The sequence below is a fragment of the Cryptomeria japonica genome, chromosome 1, assembly GCF_030272615.1.
Source record: "Cryptomeria japonica chromosome 1, Sugi_1.0, whole genome shotgun sequence".
NCBI classification, from domain to species: domain Eukaryota; kingdom Viridiplantae; phylum Streptophyta; class Pinopsida; order Cupressales; family Cupressaceae; genus Cryptomeria; species Cryptomeria japonica.
The window spans coordinates 141,165,989-141,191,057 of NC_081405.1; the positions used below are offsets into that span (position 1 = coordinate 141,165,989).

The 25,069-nt window shown below is 36.5% G+C and overlaps 1 protein-coding gene across 1 annotated transcript in view; it reads left to right on the forward strand.

Moving 5' to 3' along the window:
* Positions 1 to 2,405: 2,405 nt before the first annotated feature.
* The window catches only part of LOC131027325 (calcineurin B-like protein 9), a 215,870-nt gene continuing 193,206 nt past the window's right edge, over positions 2,406 to 25,069 (forward strand). Inside the window, exons 1-3 of the mRNA XM_059208807.1 lie at positions 2,406 to 2,507; positions 23,060 to 23,146; positions 23,436 to 23,495. Coding sequence (XP_059064790.1) covers positions 2,406 to 2,507; positions 23,060 to 23,146; positions 23,436 to 23,495 — 249 coding nt within the window. The remainder of the gene's footprint in view (positions 2,508 to 23,059; positions 23,147 to 23,435; positions 23,496 to 25,069) is intronic.

Consider the following 25,069-nt stretch of genomic DNA (forward strand, 5'->3'; position numbering starts at 1 on the left):
TTCCAGAAGGTTCTAGTTTCAACCTCTTCTCTTAGGCACGTGGATGTAAACTAGGCAACCAAATATCCTTAAGTGACTGATATCAAGTTTTACACCAGTAAAGGTTTCTTCAGGAGTTTTGTTATCCAAGTGTGAGTGAGGACATCTATTTTGAATGTATATAGTTGTATTAGATGCTTCAACCCAAAATGAGGTTTCTAAGTTTTGATCATAAAGCATTGCCCTGGCTGCTTCTACAATAGTTATGATTTTCCTCTCAGCAACTCCATTTTGTTGGGGATTATAGGGTACAGTGAACTCCCTCTTTATCCCTGCATTTACACAAAATTCTTTAAAGATTTCAAAAGTATACTCTTTCCCATTGTCTGTTCTAGGTATTTTAATTTTCTTTTCGGAAGAGTTTTCTGTAAGAGCTTTGAATTCCTTAAACCTTTTAAGGATCTCTTTCGATTCCTTGCACTTGAGGAAGTATATCTAGGTCTTCTTGGAGAAGTCATCAACAAAAATTACATAATACCAAAATCCTCCTATGGAGGGTACAGACACGAGTCCACATAAATCAGAGTGGACTAATTCTAATACAACTTTAGTTCTACTCAAACCATTAGGAAAAGTACCCTTAGTATTTTTCCCCAAGGCACACCCTTTACATGACCCATTATGAGTTTGATTTAGTTTAGGTAGTCCAGTTACAAATTTATCCATAGAAGTTAGGGCACGAAAGTGAATATGGCTTGATCTTCAATGCTAGATCTCATTTGAGTTAGAATTCTCATGAATAAGGGATTGATTTGACTCAGTGCAAAGTTTGTATAGGTGTCCTTGTCTTATGCCTATAGTTTGGGCCTTCTTATGGTTGAGTTCTTCAACCATGCTAAGACTTTACCCTCCATAAATGTAACCTTGTATCCGTTATCTTCAAGAGCTGATATAGATATTAAATTTCTCTTAATACTTGGCACATACAGTACTTTGGTGAGTTGAATAGAGATCTCGGATTTCAACTTGATGGTGTAGGTTCCAACTCCTTTTACCAGATGTGCAGAATCATCCCCAATTGTAACCTCTTCATTAGATTCTTCTACCATAGTTTCTAAGTGATCTTGGTATCCTGTAATGTGCCTTGATGATCCACTGTCAATTACCCATGTGTTGAGTTTGTTTGAAACTTGACTGGACAATGTTGAGTAGAAAGCAAATTTCTCATAATCATGTTCTATATTTGTCTTTCCAACTTTAGCAAACGAGGCTTGTTGTTTTGTTCTGTCAGGGCACTTGACTGCATAGTGTCCATATTGATCACACTTAAAACATTGAATTTGAGACAGGTCTTTTCTCTACTTGGATGAACCTTTTCCATGAGAATTGCTCTTCCTTTTGAAGTTCTTCTTCTTACCTTTCTTATGAGAATTTGTGTTAAGAACATGAATATCCTCATCTATAGGTTTCTGCTTTCCTTTTGTTATTTGCCTTGACTCTTCTTGTAGACAGCCAGATCTTAATCGATCAAAATTAGGAAGCTTGGATCTTGCGCTTATCCCTTGAACAAATGACTCCCATGAATTTGGTAGACCGCCTAAGGTTATTAGTGACAACTCCTTGCTATCAATTTCATATCCAATTGTTGATAGTTGATCCCTTAGTTCAGTAATTCTCATGGAGTATGCATTGATAGATTCTCCCTTGTTCATACTTATATTATTCATTTGTCTCTTTAGAGCAAGGGTTCTGCCTGTATTATTTACTTCAAATGTACTCTCAAGAGATCTGAACATAAGGTATGCAGTTTCATGTTTTGCCAATATAGGTACAATGTGATCCCTGACTGCATCCACTATGAGTTTCATGGCTCTCTCATTGCTCTCGATCCATTGAGTTTTCTCAGGGTCATCTTTAGGTTCAGCTTTATTTTCTTTTACAAAGGAGTCTAATTTATTCTCCTTTAGTAGCATCATGATTCTGAGCTTCCAAGATGTAAAGTTGTTTTCTCCTTCGAGTCAATCTTCAAATCTAATCATATTTGACATTGTGAAGAATGAAATGTGATTGCAATATCAATAGATGATAGTCTGATATCTCAAATTTAATTTGGATCTTTTTTACCAAAGCTCTCATACCATGATAAAGTATATTAAATTTATTTTAGACTAATGCAATTCTTACAATATGCAGATTATAATGTACTGATTTCTTCTTTCAATTTTAGGGTATATATTCAGAATTTAATCCTTAACAAATATGAATGTTAATAATGATAATGTATTGATGAGATGTTGATGTACTTCTATTCTTCAAGTATGAGATTGTCGATCAAAGGGAGAGAGAGCATTTTTGTTTCTATATGTTTCTCTTTATGATATCGACATGTATAAATGTATATGTGGAGGGACATGTCATGAGGGGACATGTCTCCACAATCTGGAGCCATGTCCGCTCATGACATGGCCCTCTCTCAAACAATACAATACTTGCCAAAGGGTGCTTTCAAGAGGCCCGATCCTCAATCGGTTTAGTTAACATAAAAACCAAAAACAATATTATGAAAGACACCGATCTGTTGTCCATTACATTTGATCATTACTCGATCCAAGTATGTTTGATATAATAAATACGATCATTTCTTGATCTGTTATATATAAAACAATATTGTCGTCAATGATCATTGCTCAAAACATGGCAAGAGAAGATGAAATAGAATCTAATTACACAGATTAATAGACTTGTATCTGTATATTATTTCAATCAAATAGAAGGATGATGGTTTTACAAAGCATTTGAAATAATTATTCTTATAGGCACAAGAAATGTGTATGTGTGTATGTATGTGAATTGACACACACACACACACACACACATATATAAACGATCATCCTTATATCTGACCAAAGCTACTATGCATCAACACATGTCATGACCAAGATTGCTAGGAAAATGGTGTCTTGACCTTACATTTACATAAGGTTATTATTTATAGTAAGTTTACATTTGAGTATGGATTGATCTGAAAATTTCCCCAAAGCTATGCATTGGCTAAATAAGTATGCCAATAAATTTTCGTTGCAAAATCATGTCTAGATTTGAAGATATAAAAATTTCCATTTTTGAAAGTTTCATTTAAAAATTTCAAAGTCAAATTGGAAGGCCTTAAAAGGCATTTTTTCTTTATGGCATTTCGAATGGTTCATCAATCGAACACCAACAATGATAACTTTAAGAAACCCCCCCTCAAAAAATTGTATAAAATCTTGGCGAATATTTATTTTTTTCTAAAAATAATAATAATGTTTATTGGCGAACCTTTCCTTTTTATAAAAAAAATTAATTTTATTGGCAAATTTGTTTATATCAATTTTTTTGGGTAGAAAATATTGGCGAATCTTGGGAAATAATCATTATATGCATTAATTACTATTGCATTTACTTTGATTTAAAAATAATATTTTATAAAAAAGTAAAGGCATGAAGGTTGAAATCATTAATGAGTTTAAGGGTTAGACTATACTTTATTTGGTTTCTACCATTAACTTAAAAAAAAATCTAATAGCCCTCTTTATATTTTGTGAGATAAAATTTACAAACAATTTGTAATACTTATGGGGCCAAAAATTGCTTTTAGACCATTGGTTTTCATTGAAGTGAAAAATTCAAAAGCAATTTCAAACCCCACAAGCATTACAACTTGTAGGTACATTTTACCTCATGGAATACAATGAAGATCATTAGATTATATTTTAAATCAATGGTAGAAACAAAAGTTTATTGATATAACCTTAAAGTAACTAATAATTATGATATATTATTGGTGAATTAATTTGGATTTCTACAATAAATTATAAAATGTTGGCTAATCCGATCCAATCATGTATCAAATATTGTGGTGAATTTTTAAGTTAAAAAAATTAATAAAATAAATTCTCTGGCAATTTAAATAACATTAAAATAAAAATTTGTAAAAATGTGGCAATTTGGGTCACCTTAAAAGTTGAAATTATTAGCCAAATTTGATTCTCAAATTTTAAAAAATAGCCAATTGGTGAATATTAGCCACTAAAGTTTTCACTAAACACCAAGATCAAAAGTTATGGCCTCCAAAAGTTGAATATCCTAAAACAAGAAACATAAGAATGTGCTAGACACATAAATGAGTTGTAAAAAGTAGTTACATGTGTTGGTATGTGTATTGATACATCATAGGGCATCTTTGATTGGAGATAAGATGGGTGCCACTTTTTGGGTGGTTTTAGCTCATAGTTTTCTAATATCATTTTGATGTTTTCATGTATTGTATTTCCTATATATTAGGTGTGTGAGATGGAGGTTGTGTGTAAGAGTCTTATGGCTATTGAGTTACCTTTGGATCTTTGGATGGTGATACTCCTATGTGAAGCTTGCTCTGCAAGTATATTGTATTTTGTTGTTGATTTTTTAATAATATATTGGGTGGCTTTTGGAGTGTGGGGTTTTTCTTCGGAAAGGATGTTTTCTCCATGTAAATCATTGTGATGCAATATGCACATTATTTATGTTAAGTTTATATAATCATTGTAAAGATCTGAAAAGTTTTGCATAACCCTCCTCTCAAGGTTAGTGTAGGAAGCTTTTATGTTACCCTAACTTCCTTTCATTTCAAAGCTTCCATTTTGGCACAAGAAGGGAGAACACCAGGAAATAAAGAACTACCCTTGAGATATGATTGAACGTTTATAAACATCCACTGAATTTTGTATGGAAACAATGCTTGAATTCCAACATTAACAAAAGTGGGAACAAAAGGGAGTAAACATTTCCAAATATAATGGGCACCACAACTATCACTTGATCAAAGTTTAGTGTGTTGTTTAAGCCTTGCAATTTGCAAGTTATACACAATTGGGGCAATGAAATAACAAACCGCTATATTCTAGTGTGATCCTTACAAGGACATCAAGGCCAAATATGCTAGTATCTTGACAACTATTGCACTAACCAACTTATTTTTCGAGGAGTTATTTGAGAAAGTAGGAGAACACATTATCACTTTGAACATGAGAAGAAATGAAAGGCAAAAAGAAAGAATGACAAGGTTGGTTGTCAAATAGACTATTATTCAACCTCATAGATGTTAAAAGTTATTCTATTTAATTCTATATAACTCCTACACTAGAATATATATAAAAATAACTAAGTAGACAAAATTAAGAGTAAACGATTAGAGAGAAATACTATATAACAGTTTTAAAGCAATTAAATATAGTATTTTAAAATTGTTGATACTCTTTAGGTTTGGGTGCTTATCTTTAGTATATATCATGTTTTTATAATTCATCCAAATGATTTAGAATTTTTTTGAAAATAATTGTTTACGATTTTTTATTAATGTTTTTAATGATTTTTAGTGATTTAACACTAGGATATGTAAAGAGGTGAACCCATAATAGATTAATGGAATAGAAATATACAAAAGAGTCTAGACAGGCCAAAAATAAGAACCATAATTTACATTTAGGAATGTATATGGGCAAGTGCAAGGTAATGAGTCACAAATTCGCAGAAGTCCACGCGTTGGAAAATGCGCTCTTATAAACGGGGGGCCGTTTATGCTTCGGGCTCCCGAGCCAAAAGGTAACGGGGGTCCGAAGCAAAAAAAAAGGGCCCCCATTTTGTTATAAACGGGGGCCCGCTTTTAAACAGAACGGGGGCCCATTTTTTAGAAACGGGGGCCCGTTTCTAAAAAACGGGGGCCCGTTTTGTTTAAAAGTGGGACCCCGTTTCTAAATGGCATTGTTCCTTTTTTTTCCACAAGCCGCCCTTGTTTGAAAACGGGGGCCCGTTTTGTGGAAGTTGATTCCACAACCCGCCACTTGGCTCAGGATTAGGCCCGGGATAGGCCTGGGATGGCCACACCTGAGACATGGACATGCAAATTCAAATCTCCATGAATGAAAATACAAATATGAACTTCAAAAATAGTTTACGCGCCTCTAATCAGGGAATTTTTATACGAAATTAAAACCCATTTCAGATTATACTGTCTAGATTCTAAATATGTAAATTTATTTAAAAATTGATTATTTTAACTATTTTTCATTTAATTTATACTAAATCGGGTCCATAAATTTGAAATATTAACTAATTTTGTTAATTTAATAAATTTTTTATTTTAAAGAATTTTAGAAAAAAAATTATATGTCATCAATCTACACAAAATTCTTTTGTATTTAAAAAAAAAATAAAAATCAAAAAATGTTAAGTTTACATCAAATTATATGGGTCGTACATGTCAAATTTTTAAAAAGATAATTACGGCCATTAAATAATTTAATAAAAAAAAAAATATTTGAAAAAAAAATACAAAAAAATATGTTCATCAACCTTCAGTGTGTTACAAACCATTTCCCAAAACGGTTTGAGAAAATAATTTTAATTGTGTCAAAAAGTGTGGGTCGTACACATGCATGGTATGGTCCTGAAACAAACATTTTTAAAACATAGTTTTCAGAACTCCATTCAAAAAGTTATTTTTTATTATGTGGGTATTAAAATAAATTATATATTTGGAAAGTACACTCAAAGGGCTATCTTTTATATTACTGACTTTTTCCAAGATTCAATCTCTAAGTGTTTCAAAATTTAAGCTCAAATGAGACAAAATCTGAAAATCAGGGAAAACACTTCCACTTTTTGGCCAAAAAGTGGACTCATCTTCTTGCATTGACCCATATGCTAAGTGATTTTTTTCAACTCCTATGAATAAGGAAGTTTGGAAACAATCAGTAATGTCAAGCTAGTAACTCCTTAAGCCTGATCATTTCATTAAATCTTCTAGTAGCATCTCCATTGCTTGATACGGTAATCCTTGCACCTTCATTAGTGACTAAAACAACGTAAATAACTTTGGCATGTGTACCTATTACATCTATTATCCCCCTCTCTTGTTGTTGTTGATCTTTCTATTGAGGGATCTCCTCTTTCTTCACCTGCTTCTGACAAGTTGGATGATATTATTGTGTGGACAACCTCCTTCTCCCCTTACTCTTCCGGGGTAGGTGAAAGAGATTTCTGTTATTCAAGGTTGGGACCCTTGTCTCCCACTGATTCCCACCTCCGGTCAAAAGATCCCTCTCCCTTCTTCTCTTTCTCTTCTTTCATGAGTTCCCACTAGTTGGTTGCTCCTCTCAAAAGCCTTCTCAAAAAAGGGTTTGTCCTTTTTTGGTTTTGGTTTTCTTGGTGGTCTCACTACTTATGATTTCCTCCCTTTTGTGTGCCTTCATGGCAGTTATGTAAAGGTTCGGGCCTATCCCGCTTTAATTAATCAAAACAATATCAATTTGGAGTATAATTGAGAAACTGGTTAGATCCAATGGTTGGCACAATAACAGAAGAGGAATCAAAGAGAGCCAAGAATCAAAGACCAAAAATCTATCAAATCTTTCAACTATTTGATGAAAATATTGTCTTCTAATAGTCCGAGTGTAGACACCATTTCTAGGGACACAATTAAAAAGGTGATTGTTGTTAACAAAATCCTTGAAAGCTTCCTTTACCTTTTAAGGAGGGATTATGCCACCCATCTTTTCATTATCATCTAGTAAAGCATTGAAGTCACACCACAAAATGGAAAAGTTGTTTTCTAGATGGTGAAAAAGGGACAAAATTTGGTCCCAAAGAGCCTTTTTGTGAATGGTGCAAGAAGGGCCATATAGGCTGAAAATCCAAAAGAACTAATTTAAAGGAGCCATTCAGTTGAGACCTACATCCATTGATCTATAGACGCAACCAAGTCAATTGAAAGTACACATGGCTGCCAAAGTATAGAAAGACCCACTAAGACACCTAAAGCTGAAACTAAAATATTTTTGCACTTTGTCCAATAATGAGAAACATTTTGTAACATTGTATCAGAAAACTTTGTTTCTTGAAGGATGACCAAGTTAGGATATATAGTATCGAATTGAGACTTGATTAAGCATCATTTGTTAGGGGCATTGAAACCCCTAACATTCCATTTTATCAGTCTCATTGTCCCATTGGAGAGAATTCCACTCCCCGCAATATGAGGTTTTTCCCAGAAACTCCATTCTTCCTCGTAGTATTCTCAAAATCTCGTGAGGCAATGTTTGTTTTATAAGAGTTGTTTAATGTAAATTTTTAAAATGCTTTGTTGGTTTTTTGGATTGGACTGATTCGGAGCCCTTGATGTTTTCCTTGTCTAAAAGTCTGATACATTTCCTTTGACCCGAATTCATGCTCTAAATAAGAGTTTGTTGAATTCCGATAGCTATTTCCATATGAGTTTTGATGCTTCCTGGTGGATGCCCCCTTTTAGGCTTAGGAGTAGTAACAATTTTGTTAGGGCATTTGTCCAACTAGGGGATGGTGAGTATCTACTCAAATTCCTTTTCTTCTAATATAAGTTGATCAACGGACTCCTCTATTAGACAATCTTGAGCTTCTATAAAACACTTAGTAGAAAAAATTAGTAATTCTACCTCTTAAGTTTTATTCAGGTTGAGAGGAATAGGTTTGAGATGCAATGGTGGATTGGATGCTTAAGCACTAGATGATTGTCCACTAGTTTCTAAAGATGACTCTAACATCTTTAACACTACGAGATTGCAATCCAATGACATGCATCTTAGCTTGACATGGGCACTGATAGTTCGTTTCCTTTACAAATCATAGGGCCCACTAAACATGTAGCAGCATCTTGCAACAGCATGGCTCCTAGTAGACACTCACAGTCCTAACATCGTGAGGTTATGCTCCAATTAGATGAATTTGAGTCGAATTTCAGGGGCAAGCATTCCTTCAAGATATAACTAGTCCCATTGAACACAAGGCAAGATCTCACGAAACCATGGCTTTGATAGATCTATTAGATCAGGAGCCTACGGGGCTGCACGAACCATTGATCTTGCTTACAATGTGATCTAAGGCAAGGGAAAAGACTTGGGAAAAATCAAGCCAGCGACTTAAGAAATATTAAAACGATCGGATCAACTGGTTACTAGGGAACGGAGTTGGTATCCGAATGACCGCTAAACTTGCGAGGTTGTGACTTAAGATTTGGCATGCGAAATCAAGGATTTGGCATGCGAAATCAAGGATTTGGCATGCGAAAACAAGTCAACTTGAAAACATAAACCAAGGATTTAAGAGTTTATGGAAAACACACAAAGGCTTAGGATTTGAGACTTGGGCAAACTTGGGGTACGGTTTTATCAAAGCATAGAGCCAAAAAAATTTACAGAGGTTCTACCAATCTCAATTTTCGAGACTTGATGTATAAAATTCGTTGCATAAGGGCTTTGGTTCGAAATAGAAGCCATGTTAATGTTGTTGATATTTGATCATGTGATGGATCAATGGTCCATATGTAAATTACTAAATATCATATTAAATAATGTTTATTTCTATCACAAAAGTTTTAAATTCATTGATATAGGCAACTTGTCATTTATGGCGTTGTTGGCTTTGGCGTTGTTGGCTTTTAAATTCATCCCAAAGCCAAGATATGTACATGATGCAAGCCTATATCAGTGACAACTAAAGGGCCGTCCAATAGGTTTCATACGTAACAATTTTGCAATATCACAACTGCAAAGTGGGACCGCTTCGATGAAGCTATGGTATGAAGGCCTTGCGCGACATAATAGAAAGTTGACACTTGTCCCAAATTTGTTGCATTAGAGCTTCAGCCCAAAATAGAATCTATGTTGTTGATATTTGATAATCTGACGATTACATATTTTTCATTTTCTATCACAAATTTTTTATGTTCATTGATATAGTCAACTTATCATTTATGCCTTTGTTGGCCTTTAAACCATCATGAAGCCAAGATATGTACATGATCCAAGCCTATATCATTGACGACCAAGGGGCTCACTAACAAGTTTGATATGTAGCACAATTTTGCAACATCGCAATTGTGAAGTGGGACCTTGAGACACAATAGAAAGCTAACACTTATCTCAATTTTGGAGACTTTGAATAGAACCTATTTCGTTGATATACGACGGTTCATATGTAAATATCAATATTACATATTCTTTATTTTCTATCATATTTGAATACTACTTATTTTATATCAAACATAGCATTAATTAATCAAAATAAAAGACAGTGAAACATTAATTGATGCAGCAACCACTAATTTGCATGAGAATTTTTTTGGGTAAAAGTGACGGGGTCACTAAAATTCATATTGATAGCAAAAATGTTTTGTACAATAACCACCACCTTACATTACAAATCCTACCAAAGAGAACCAGAGTTGAAGAACAATAAAAAGTGATGGAATAGATTTGTAACAAACCAAAAAATGACCCTAAACAGTGAAAGTCGAACGGAGCAAAATTGGCGCTATTAGGTGCCATTGCCAAGATACAAACAAGTTTACCAGCAACAGATCTAGAGGACGAGAGGACTCCAAAGGCTCAACCGAAACATGAACAATGCAACTAATTAGAAGATGAAGGGCTGCAAAATGGCCCACTGCATTCACCACTAATTTAGGATCTATAAACGAGTGTAAACAATCGATGGCGAGGACAATGGAGTTGAAATCGTCACATAACAACCCAGTATGAATCACGAAGAGGAGCTTAACACATTTTGCATTGGTGACGAGCGACATTTTATCCATAAAACCCCCAATATGATGGAACCGTCTTTAGGCAGAAATTGGTTTTTTGCATCTTAAGAAATTCATTCACCAAAATTGACACATCCTAACAGATTAGAAATGGTAATTGTTGTGCAATGCACATCACGCCATGTCCTAGACAAGGACCCCGTCCAGCCTACTGTGTGAGAGGTTAATGTTTTGCCTTCAAAATTGATCTACCTACAGAACCCAATGAAATAGACCGAAATAAAACTCGGAGAAGAAAAATTTCGCATGGCTTATCAAATGGTTTTCTCGTGTCCTTGTCATAACCGAAAATGATCCCGAACATGGCGCAATGGAATTTCAAATTCGCGTGGCTGAAATCGCCCTTCCAAAGCCGATAATAATCCTGTGAGTGAGGCAAGCGAAATTGAAGTCAAAAATAATAAAGGCGCTTTCGCTATGATGCCTTAGGGCACCGAAAGATATCCGAAAGGAAAACGCTAAAAAAGAAACAAATTTGGGCTCCTCCTAATGAATCACTTGTGCTCTTGCACCTCCTACAACTGAAGAATGCACCGAAAATAAAATGTCAACCAAAACAAATAACTTTTTATAAGAAAAAAAAATTCAAAGCAAACAAGTAGAATTCAGGCCCTTGTATTCGCCGAAGAAAGTCCCGAGTTTGTTGGTGAAGTTATAAAAAGAATGGAGGGGAGTCATTTTTTTTTAAAGAGAGAAGCTCGTGGGATTTAAAGACTAAATGCTTGAATGAATGAATGTTTTTAAAGACATTCACGAGGCCAAATAGCCTATGGGACTCAGGAATAGCTAGCAAAGAAGACATGCAAAGCCCAAACAAATCAAACTATTAAACCTCTTTCTCCTTCTCCTTCTACATCTTTGATCTTCTATTGTGTAACATGATTAGGAAATCTGCAATTCTTGGTATCTTTTCATCGGCAAATAGACTACTCAAGATGTTCACATTTAGTGTCTCAACATATGTACTCCGAACGTCACTGTAGGCTAGACACTCCATGATGTAATGTGATTCGGTCTCCACCACCACTTGCATGCAATATCTACATCTTCTATCATCCCATTCCTCTTTGGGTATCATCCATCTCCTAGTTTCACATCTAAGTTGATGTGAGCTGGTCCTTATTTTAGCAACTTTCACAACACTTTTTCTTATGCCTTTTAAAAGGCCGAGAAAAATACCGAATAGGCAAAGTTTAAATTTAAGCAAATAAAAGTAAAGTTGTTGGCATGTTAAAACAAACTATTCCTTTTTTTGTCACAATGCCTTCATAAAATATCGAACAAAATATCGATCACTCCTTGAGCACCCAAGTGTTAACAAAGTAATTTAAAGGGAGTCGACTAAAATGAAAGGAGAACATTTTGTTTTCAAAGCCCGAAGGAAATGTTGTAATTGCCTAAGTAGTAAAAATAAGTTGAAATTCATAAGCAAGCTTGGGGGTAAAAATGAAAAGAAAACCTAAATGAAGAAGGTGAAGTAACATTGCGTCAATACTACACCATCATATACCCGTCAAGAATGTCGAGCATGGTCATGACATTTGATATAACGTTCAGATTTTTAATCAAACGCAAAAGTGAAATAAGTAAAGGCTCAAACATTTCAAACAAAGTGCCTTTTTGCCATCACCCTTTACAATACTAAAAAATAATATCGAGAAATAGCCAGGCCTCATTAAGATGAAATTCTTCCTAGCCATAACATTTAAAGGGAGTTTGGTTTTTTTGTTCAAATCCTTCGTAGAACAAGTGAAATATGAGATGATAATTGGTCTTTGACCCATGTGTTCGTGCAGGATGAGGAGTTGAAAGGAGTCAAGGGGAAACTTAAAGCGCAGATTGAAGGTTGCCAAGGCTAGAGGATGAAGATCCAACATGCAAGATCAAAATGGTTATCACAGAACAATGCCTGTGAAGAACGTGTTGCAGCATAGAAGGACCAAAATAATGTTATTGCAGATTTTTGGAAGCCATCAACAAAACACACAGAATTCTACTCAAGAAGTATGCAGACTAGGAAAATGCACAGCAAGAGATCCCAAAAATCAGTTTGTTTGTAAAACAATGTTTTATTGTAAAAGGACTACCTGTGGGCCATGTTGAGGCAAAAGTTGAACCCACTTTATGATCCAAGAAAACTTGATCATCAACCTTGCACAACATGGAAACAACCTCCCAAGTGTGGGACTTACAAACGTGAGGTTGAATCTTCGAATAAGGTCAGCTTCCTATCCATCTGAGTGCAAGTGTTGGACCAACCCAACACTGATAAATCCTAATCTATGATTTGACAAAGAAAAGGGAGAAAGAGGGGATGCTTGAAAGAGGGGAAATAAGATTTGCACCTAGAAGGAATGTGATCTTCCCTACCTATGACTACACAAAACACAAATTAAACCACCCAAGTCATGCACAAGATTCTATCCAAATTAGCTTCAAAAATGCAAAGTGAAGGTTGAAATTTGCAAGATAGCAGGAGGAACTGATCCAATTCACAGGTGATATCCACAAGGGATCAACACTCTTCTATACTAAGGAAACAAATTAAAATGCATTTAGACAAAAAGGTAAAAACACTACACAAGTTGAAAGACTGAATGAAGGAAAAACAACCAAAGTTTATTCATGCAAAGGCAAAGCAAATATTTACAAGTGTAGAGAAACATAAGTTTTCAATAGATGAAAAGAAAGAAGACCCTGAACAGGGCTACAAAATTGCCTTTAAAGTCCAAGCATAACTCTGATCGAGTTGTAGTTAAGAAACCCTAACCCTGGGTAGGGTTAGGTTACAAAATATCAGAGAGGAAAAGAAGATCAGATCGAGGGCGATCTAATGGTGTGCATTATATTCTTTGCCAAAATTATCCTCCACACTTGGGAAGAAGTAAAAATCCCTGCACAGATGCACCGACATAGCACAAAAGTCTCCATCCCGCAATGAATGGGCATGGGCGGTGTCTGAAATCAGCCTGTAGGGTTACCTTTGGAGTTATGACGAAGTCCTCAGGTAGTTGGGATAAAATAGGATTTGATTCGGGGCACCGACCAAGGCAAAAAAAACTCAATTTCAGCCGCCTAGTCGACAACCACCACGCATAGATGTATTTAAATTTCCAACGACCCCTGCAAATTTGAACCTCGGCCCTTCGATCCTCCAGATTGCGCAAAGATGGACGTGTGAGATTGAGCCATGTAACCTCCCCATGGGGCTCAATAAAGCTTTAAAACATGGCCATCGGATCGAGCCATTATGAAGAACTGACGGCCACTGATGAATGACGTGGCGCCACGAGCCCAAGTTTCTTTTTGTTGTGCTTGACTGCTGAGTGGCCCACTTATTGTGCGGGATGGCAGGGGCAATAGCCCCCCTTTGGATTCGATCTCCCCACAACACCCTCTTTGTGCATCATTGCTCAACCCAGGATGGCAAGGAAACATCGCCTGCATTGCTTATTGTTGCCCCGCAACGTCCCTAGGACCCTAAAATTACCCTACGGAATGGCAGGGGCCAACCTGTTGTTCTATGTTTTCTTACCCCGCAAGGCCCAATTGCTTCCTCAGAATCCCTTGCAGGATGGTGGGGGAGCCTTTGTTCACTTTGCATTCTTACCCCACAAGTCGCTCTAATGTGCTTTCTCTTTGGTGTGAGGTAGCAAGGAACCACACTTGCATCACTTTTGTTTTACCCTACGGGCCCTTTAGGCATCCTCACTTTATCATGCAGGGTGGCGGAGAAAACCATCTGTCCTTGTCTTTGTTGCCCTGCAACACTCTTTACTTGGCATTTTTTGCCTTGTGGGATAGCGGGGAGACAATGTGCTTCACTTAACTTGTTACCCCACACTACTCTGTTTTGCTGTTTTTTTCCTTCGTGGGGTAAAGGGGAGAGACCGAGTCTTTATCTCTTGCTATCCTGCGCCATGTTTGCCTTTTCTCTTCTGCCCACACGGGGGACAAAGAACCAACCTTCTTTCTTTCCCCCCCTCCGCCATCCTGCGCGGCACACATATACTTCTGCTTTACACAATTTGTTCTGCCAAAACCTTAGCACATCGCAGCCGAATAACACGTAGTGCCAATAACAAGATGGCGAATAACACGATGTGTTATACGCATGAGATGTTTGTGTAACTACAAGGCACGGATCAATAACCCTCGTGTCATTGACATATCACATAACCGTCGTGTTATGCATTTTTTGATAAAAAGGCAACTAGTTTTGTTGAATACAACTAACACTACGTGTTAGTCACACTGAATTCCTAGATTTGATATCTGCTAAGGTTGCCACACGAATTGCCAATATTATGGCGACTTAGAGGGCTCCCTAAGCCTCCTTAGAGCAAGACCAGATGTCTTTGTGTATATCCATTGGGCACGAATCAAGGCCTGCACCAAAATTAAATAATCTCTGCCCTTGCAACCTAGAAACAAAATTTTATGCTATTGTACGAAAGAGTAGAGTGTGCACATGCACTTCTTGAAAAGAAACAAACAGAAATGACTGAAAATTAAATACAATGTGCCTGGGCACTTGGAGGAAAGAAACCTACACTACCCTACTTTAACCAATCAATCCTAAAGTCGTTAAACAAAACCATTCACGGATTGGTTAAAGTAGCTTCCTTTCCTAAACAAGGAGGGGTGATTTTCATGGCTTTGAAACAAAATATAGAGTTGACAGATGAAAAGTAGAATAAAAACCAATTGCAAGAAGCCCTACAACTCACAAACAAGCATACCTACCCCAACAGATGGATCAAACACATTGTTGATCTATTCTCCATTTGTAGCTTGGGCTTGTGGCTCTGCAACTTCATGCTTGGCCCAAATCATAGAGAGATATCTGATTGGGCAACCTCTTGATATGACAAAAACTGAGCCTCCACTATTGTTCTGCTCAGATTCAAAAGAGATGGATCTTGCTCAATAGAATGCTTGCAAAGGGCAAAAAGATCTGTCTTACCAGAGGAGGGTGACATACCATGATTCACCAAATTTGTTTGAGTCAGGTGCTTAAAGAAAGCTGCCTCCAAAGGCTTGAAATTGAAGATCACACCAAATCTTCAATTGTTTCGAGCACTGAACTACTTAACCAGTAGATTTGTTATAGAGTCACCAAGTATGTAAGATGCTACCTCCAAAGGCCGAGTTTACTGATAGACACACCAACTATCAACAAATGATAAGAGAGCTTGAATCAAAGTTGGTTCAATCAGTCCCACCGAGCGTGCCAAAAATTGTGGTATAAGAAATGTTGGCAATTCTTGTGCCAAACTTAGCAGATATCAAATCCATGAATTCACTATGACTAACACGTCGTGTTAGTCGTATTCAACAAAGCTAACTACCTCTTTATTAGAAAATGCATAACACAAAGGTTGTGTGATACTTCAATGACATGAGGGTTATTGATTCATGCCTTGCAATTACACCAACATCTCGTGCATATAGCACATCGTGTTATTCGCCATCTTGTTATTGGCACTGTGTGTTATTCGGTTGCAGTGGGCTAAGGTTTGGTTGAACAAATTTTGTAAAGAAAAAGTATATGTGTGCCACGCGAGATGGCGAGGGGAAAGAAAGAAGTTTGGTTCTTTTTCCCCACATGAGCAAAAGAGAAAAGGCAAACATGGTGTGGGATAGCGGGAGATAGAGACTCAGTCTCTCCCCATTACCTTGCGAAGGAAAAAAAATAGCAAAAAAGAGCAATGCGGGGTAACAAGTTAAGTGAAGCACTTTGTCTCCTCGCTATCCCACAAGGCAAGAAACGCCAAGGAAAGAGTGTTGCGGGCCAACAAAGACTAGGATGGATGGATTTCCTCGCCACCCTGCACGATAAAGTAAGGATGCTCAGAGGGCTCACAGGGTAAAACAAAAGTGATGCAAGTATGGTTCCTTGCTACCCCACACCAAAGAAAAAGCACATTAGAGCGGCTTGCGAGGTAAGAATGCAAAGTGAACAAAGGCTCCCCCACCATCCCGCAGGGTAATTTCAAGGTCCTGGGGTCGATGTGGGGCAACAAAAAGTAATGCAGGTGATGTTTCCCCACCATCCCGCGTCGAGCAATGATGCACAAAGAGGGTGTTGTGGGGCGACTGAATCCAAGGGGGGACTATTGCCCCCGCCATCCTGCACGATAAGCAGGTCACTCAGTAGTCGAGCACAACAGAAAGAAACATGGGCCAGAGGCGCCACATCAATAATCAACAGTTGTCGGTTCTTTGTAATGGCCCGATCTGATGGTCAATTTTTAAAGCTTTATTGAGCCCCATGGGGGTTTTACATGGCTCAATCTCTTGCGTCCATCTTCACGCAATCTGGAGAATTGAAGGGCCAAGGTTCAAATTTGCAAGGGCTGTTGAAAATTTAAATACCTCTGCGCATGGTGGTTGCCGACCAAGTGGTCGAAACTGAGTTGTTGTTTTTTGCCTTGGTTCGTGGTGCAAGAGCACCTAGCACAAGATGGCCACCATGAGGCCAAATTGATGACAAGTTGAAGTTTTTGAGTTTTTTTCATGAATAAGGTCTTGAAAGACCATATTTGATGTAATAAAGGTCATTGAGACCATCAAGAGTTGTTTTGAGTCTTATTAGGGTCACATTGCCAAAAATTGTCAAAAATTGTCACTACAATGCAAATATGTCTTAATAGGTCAAATATGATATTTAATGCAAATATGTCTCAATAGGTCAAATATGATATTTAATGATATGTAAGGATCTTTTAGATCTATTTGGACATATTTAAATGAGTTTTGAGACATGGAGTTTTCAGGTTGAGTCTAGGGTCAAATTTTGACAAAGTTGCTAAATGTTGTCAAAGTTGTCAAGCAACTTTTGCATTTTTTTGAGAAGTGATTAGAAATTGTTTGTCAAAACAAATTTGAAAAGTGGTTATAACCATTGGGAAGGCTTGGGAAACATTTAAATAAGCCTCCCCTTGATCATTTTGAGCTTGAATGCCATGTATCAAGGAAGAAGATCAATAAAAGTTTTGAGTTTTCTACATTTCCTGAGTATTTTCAACGTGACAATCTGATCCCTATTAATTTTCTTTGTGAAAACTAATACATTTGTATTGGAGACACATTGTAGATGAAAGAGAAATGAATCCTCTCCATTTTGGTTTTTGTTTCATTCATTTTGATTATATTTTGAAATAGATATAGTAATTTTTGCAAAAACTGTTAAAACCCTAGGTAGGGTAAACAGTGACTCTGTAAAATGTAAATAACCTCCATTCCACGTTGATCAAGGGCTAATACTTGGTGGAATTGAGGCACATAGCATGTATTTTTAATTTTTTGGGGTTGCAAGGTCTCATGAGCATTTTGGCACGTGCTAATGTATTGGAAAGCATTGGTTTTTGTGTCTCAGTCTGAGAACACAATGGTTTCATGAAGTTTTGGGTGGTGAAGGTGCATCATTGGTCCTTGGGAGATATTGTGAAGGGAGAGGGGGATGTGTGAGGGACCCCTTGGTGTGATCCAAAGGTTATTAAGTTGAAGAACCACAACAAACAAACAAACTTTTGACTGTCCATGCAAAAGCCTTAAGACTCTCATAGTTTGACATTGAGTTGTATCACTGCTCTTTGCAAACTTAGAAGTGAGTTTGATGATTGGGTTGACTGTCAGGGGTGAAGTGACAGAGTCCTCCAATATAATTACTTGTGTTTGAAGTTCCATGGGTAAGGAATGGTCCAAGTTCATTGACTGTCCAAAACAATTTAAGACTGTCACAGTAGGACAGTGTTGCAAAAGTGGTTTTCTTTATGTCTATTAGGGTGGAAGGGGGGGTGTCGGTTGATGTTTCGACTAAGAAGAGAAGAGTCCTCAAGGGTGTTATGAATTTCTTAGGGATGTGAGTATTTACTTGGCATTGGGAATTGTATCCAAGACAACTAGAAGTCCTAATTGAAGAAGGTATTGAGTGAGTGGGTGCCAAAAGAGTGTTGGTGGTGAGTGAGTGTTGGAAAGTTTGGATTAAGGTCTAGTGACATTGTTTTTCCCTATTTGAGTATATGTCAAGGGTTGGAGATGTGTTGATAAGCATGGGTGTATTGTTGGGGTATGGAAGCCTAGTGAGTAACCAATGACCTTGTGAGGGGTTTTGTGAGTAAGTGAAGAGTTATCGCCTAATTGGATAGGTGAGTTGGGAGAAAGATCTCCCTTAGTTGGTCGAGTGTGTGTGGATGCTCTGCATCAGTCAGCGCCCCGAATCAAATCCGATTTTATCCCAACTGCCAGAGGACTCTTTCATAACTCCAGAGGTGACCCTCTCTGCCAATTTCAGACGCTGCCTATACCCATTCATTCGAGATGGAGACTTTTGTGCTCTACAAGTGCATCTGCACAGAGATTTTCCTCCTTTTGCACAGGGATTTTTGCTTCTTCCTAGGTGTGGAGGACAATTTTGGCAGAGAATGTAATGCACGCCATCAGACCATCCTCGATCTGATCTTCTTCTCCTCTTTGATATTTTGTAGCCTAACCCTACCCAAGGTTAGGGTTTCTTAACTACAGCTCGATTTGAGTTATGTCTGAGCTTTAAAGGCAATTTTGTAGCCTTGTTCAAGGATCTTCTTTCTTTTCTTTTGCAGAAAACTTATGTTTTTCTACACTTCTAAAAATTTGCTTTGCCTTTGCATGAATAGAATTCGCATGTTTTGCCTTCATTCAGTTCTTTCAACTTGTGTAATGTTTTTACCTTTTTGTCTGAATGCATTTTAATTTGTTTCCTTAGTATAGGTCAGTGTGTTGATCCCTTGTGGATATCATCTGTGAACTGGATCAGTTCCTCCTACTATCTTGCAAATTCCAACCTTCACTCTGCATTTTGGAAGCTAATTAGGATAGAATCGTGTGCATGTCTTGGGTGGTTTTATTTGTGTTTTGTGCAGTCATGAGCAGGGAAGATCACATTCCTTCTAGGTGCAAACCTTATTTCCCCTCTTTCAAGCATCCCCTCTTTCTCCCTTTTCTTTGTCAGATCATAGATTAGGATTTATCAGTGTTGGGTTGGTCCAACACTTGCACTCAGATGGATAGGAAGTCAACCTTCTCCGAAGATTCAACCTCACTTTTGCAAGTCCCACACTTGGGAGGTTGTTTCCATGTCGCACAACGTTTATGATCAAGGTTTCTTGGGTCCATGTTGCGTAAGGTTGATGATCAAGGTTTCTTGGGTCATCAAGCGGGTTCAACTTTTGCATCAACAGGCCCCATAAATGCAATTTAAAACAAAGGGGACACAAGTTAGTTATTTCTCAACTACCTGATTTGCAAAATTGATGTCAAACAGTTGTAGGTAGCTGAAGAAGTGGTTGAAAAGGGGACAAATGAGAAGCTATGAGATTTATTAGGTATGGGTTAAAGTTGCCAGGTTTCTAGAAGGAAGATCATAGCCACTGGATGGTTTCGATCTTGGCCTTGATTCAAAATGTAAAAGCTATAAAAGGTTAGTGACTCTCTTTTTGAAAATGGTAAGATTGCAAGAGTTTTTGTGAAGTTAGCAGGTTAGTAGTCAGATTAGAAGTAGATTAGAGTAGAAACTGTTGAACATAAATTGTTGTAATCACAGTTGAAACAAATAAAGAAAAATTGAAGTATGGTGTTTGTCATTTTGTTTTCTCCTGTTTGCATGCTTTCTCTTCATCTGATTAGTTAGAGTTCAATGATTTTAATGGTGAAATGCGAGGGTATTTGATGTGATTTCAGGTTCATACCATTGAAGGCTTACTGATTGTAGGTCTTTGTGCATGGTTAGTCTGAACCCAAAACTGTTCTTAGTTTAACTATAGGTGTTTGTCTCAAGCTGCACCAAAATTGGGTGCCTGAATGAGTATCTACTATCTGAAAATCCTTTATTTCCTAGGAGCTTGCACTATTCCTATGGAGCTATGAGTATATCTATAGCTAAGTGTTTGTTAGTTTATTTGAAATCTATCTACCTGCAACACTAATTGTTACTGTCATTGCCCTTAGGATTCCTGAACCCTGTCCCTTTCGTTGTTTATTTTCCCATCTTGAGATTCAAAGCATTAGCAAATGCAGTCCATCTTGTTGTATTCGTAAGTCTCCTCGTGTTTACCAGCAAAATACATCACCGTTGAGTTATCCTGAGCAGTCAACACCTGACTGTTGGAACCTTGAGGTTGTCCCCTTTGATCATTCAAAAAAGTATTAGGGATTTCCTTAGTCAAGAGAGGATAGGATACTTAGCATTCTATTTTGTGTTGACCAAAAGAGTAACAATACTTGTCCCACATCAATGGTAATGCATCTTGTAGGCCTTGGATTTGAAAGCAAGTTGCCGGTTTGTGTGTTTTGATTGATGAAATTGTTGAACAAACTTTCACATTGCTATTGTAAAATTGATATAATGATGAACAAATCCAAATCCTATAAACATCGAAACTTCAAACTGGGCCAATAATTGTATTGTAAAATTGTAAAATTGTAAAGTGGAAGAGTCCTCATTAAGGGGTGAAGTGGAAGAGTCCTCATTAAGGAGCATAAATATGCTCACAAACTGGGCCAATAATATGAATGAAATTCAAGCTATTTGATGTGATAAAGTAGCCAAGAGTTTCAATGAAAATAAGCATTAAACGTTAATTCAAAACTGTAGGTGCAGCTGATTAAATTTGATCTTTTAGAAGTTAAAACATTGCTTAAGGAAGAAAATCCGATTGAAAATGAATGAAAATAACTCAAAAGAGTGAAATCCTGCTAAAATAAGGAAATCCTTGTCAATAATTAATGAAAAACCTATTGACTTGGTCAACACCTCCTTCGGGATTCGCGACATGTGCTTCCTCCCGCCTCCCGTGGATCCATGTCTTTGGCTGCTCTCCCATTCGTTGATAGCTCGAGCTTTTGGCATAATAGTAGCGGTGATTCCAACAAATGGTATCAGAGCGCTGGGTTATGGGTTCGAATCCTAGGAGGCCTCCATTTCGTCGTTGCGGAACCCTTAGTCGGTGCTGAGGGGTAGAATGTTGACTTGGTTAGCACCTCCTTCGGGATTCGCGACATGTGCTTCCTCCCGCCTCCCTTGAATCCTCGTCTCTGGCCGGTTTCCCGTCATTGATAGCTCGAGCTTTTGACATAACGATAGCGGTGATTCCAACAAAACCCTTTGAAATTCAGCCACCCTTGCTGAAATGATTAACTTAGGTTCTGATACCCATGGAAATCACTGCACTTTGAAAATATGACTTGTGTTTTATCATTAAACTCTCTTGAAATGACAAGGTCACTACTGATAAAAATTCCCACTGACAAACAACGTGAAGGATGAATAGAAATGCAGGTTTATCTAAACATGAAAAAACCTTTGCTATTTTCAGCTCCTGACCACCTATATATAGCTCTTCTTTTAACTTTGATCAGCTATTTAAAAAATGAGTTCACTATGCACTGATCGTGCCTATATAAAACTATTTCTTCTTTTTTTAAGTCCTATATATTGATAAAGTGGTGTGCACCCATTACTTGGCAAAAATCTGTTTTGTCCACTATATTGCACACTCTGCAATGTATTTACATTTTGAACGTTGTTTCTTTTCATTACAAACGCATTTGAAAGCCATATCTTTGATCTGCAAAGATTCGAACGAGAAACAACAAAAACGATATGGACAAACAAGACAAAGTTCGAAACTTTGCTTGTGTTTGAGGAAATGACAAAATTTTAGCTTGTAACTTGACATAATACAAAAAAAAAATTATATAGGTACAACATCATGGATCTTGAAAACCTGGTGTGGTCTTCGTCAATTGTAATCAAACAAGGAACTTGTTGTATTAACGGGTCTACCGGACTTTTTGTTTCTTGAAATGATGCTTACACCCAACGTTCACTTCATTTGAGAAAGCATACACTCTGCTAGTGACTCTTGCAGCATTGCTGAAATACCATTCAGTAACCTTTTAAGCCCATTAAGTGTAGATTATTTTACCTATATATTGAATCAGAGAAATTTGAACACATCTTTCTGCTACAAATGGGTCCATAACACGATAATTTTGAACTTCCAGAATATCATGTCAATAAATCCAAAAATGATTCTATATTAATAGCTTGGGCTGTAAATTCAATTGAGTTTGAATGTGTTCTCTCTATAATAAATTCTATGTTATAAAAACAGAGCTGCTATTTACTTCGGTTTTTGTGTGGTGTGTCAGGGAATTAGAAGGTCATAAAAGGAATTACATTTGCTAGCTGTCATCATATGTAATCATTTTTATATTAGGTACATGGTAATTGTCTACTTCTCTGTTTTAAGTTTTTCCTCATCCTATTCATTTTCAAGTTTACAGTTTTCCAATCTCATAACAAAAACATATTTCCTCTTCATGGGTGATAATCCTTCTATAAGTCTAATAATATGCCATCCATTTTTTTTTTGCAAGGTAGTCAGCGTAAATGAAGTTGAAGCCTTGCACGAGCTATTTAAGAAATTGAGTAGTTCTGTAATTGATGATGGCTTGATACACAAGGTGCTTTTTTGTATAGAATACATGTTCTTTACATGAATGCATATTCATTTGGATCACATCTGCAATGGTCAATTTTAAAAACTAAAATAGAAAGTAACTAGTTTAGAGTCTTAGACTACTGCATGATAAGTATGACAGTGGTCTGAATTATCTACACAGTCCAAATTATCTACACTTCTATACAAGGTTTAGTATTCTGTAGATATTGGAGGGGATTACATTGAATATCTTTGAATGAACATTTCCTTTGATTTATACATTTTAAAATCATTCTTGACTTTTTCTTCAGGAAGCATTCCAGCTAGCATTGTTTGGGTGTCCCACAAAAGAGAGCATTTTTGCAGACAGAGTAAGTGCATATGTGGTTTTCTTTCTTTCCAAAGAAATTGTTTTGTTAAGAAGTGATAATACACAAGGGGTTCAGAAATAAGAAATTTATGCAAATACCTGCAAACAACCAGAAGTAATCAATATAATAAGTCCTCAAATGCCTTGTAATATCACCAAGGGAATGCTAAGGTGTCTGCAGTATATTGGCCATCTTGCCAAATTAACTCAAATTTTATGCACACAGAATAAAGGTAATTGGAATACCACATTAGATCATCCTTAGTTGGAAAACTCAAGCTTGGTAGCCCAAAGTTTTAACTCGGACTTGGGACTTAGCAAAAACTTGGCAAAAAACACAGAAATTAACAAATTTAGAGAACACATAAGTCTATTCTGGTTAGCATTTTCTCATAGTTCAAAGATTACATATGTCATATGACTCAAATGCTTAAAATTTTAATTTCAAAGTAAAACAATACATTGTATTATTAAATATTAATAGATATTAATTGTATGACAGCTCTATACCATTAACATATGTCAAAAATTTACCAAATACAATTTACATCCTCCTCTTCCCCTTCCTGGTGTAAAACTATAATGACCTTTTCTTGCACATAAGCAAATTGCAGCCATAAGCTAATTGGCATATACAAAAGGAAAAAGTAAACTAAATAATTAAGTTGTCAAAAGTGATATTTCTTATATTTTTAAATTGACAGCTTATTTACTTTTAAAAAATTAAACCTGATTTTAACTTGTGCAAAAAAGAGGCATTGGACTCAAGGGGCAAAATGGTGGTCATTTTGCACAATTTAAAATGATAATAAAATATTAAAGTGAATTTGGAGCAAAATAGAGAAATTATTATTTTATTCACCAAGAAAAACAATAAAGTAGGAGTTGTGAAGAGAGAATAGTTACCATCTTTCATATCTTCTTTTTCTTTGAAGAGTTTGAGAGTTTCTTATTTCATGAGGATGAAAACCCTCTAAGAAATACCACTTTCAAGGATGAAAACACTCCTAGCTAGACTTGGTGATTTCACCCTGAAGTCACAACTATGCCTACCAATGAAGATTTCCCAATTGTTGCAAGAATGGACTTTTTTATTTGTTTTTGTAAAAGTTGTGAAATACAACCTCACAGAACCCAATGATTCCCTGTATGCAAATAACCTATCACAACAATGGAAGATTCACAAAATACAAAGATTGCTTTGAAAACCCAGAGCAAGAATATGCAATAATAATAATCAGATTGGTTAGGATTACAAAGGGATCAATCCTTATAAAAGGAGATCAAACCTAAAAAAGGAAAACCCTAAAAGCAATTAATTATTAATATTCCTAAGTTTAGCTTCCAAAATTTAGCTTAAGTGAAATAGAGAAAAGGTGACTTAATTATTAATTCAATATGATTTAATTAATTAAGTAAACTAATACCTTTTCTCTAACACCCCCCCTTAAGATGAAGATAGGGAGAAGCTAAAAAGCAACTAAGGGCTAGATGCATGAAATCCAAAATGGGTCTCGGCAACAAGGCCTGATGAGGTACCCAAGTACAATGAAATCTTTGTAAAATGGAGAAAAG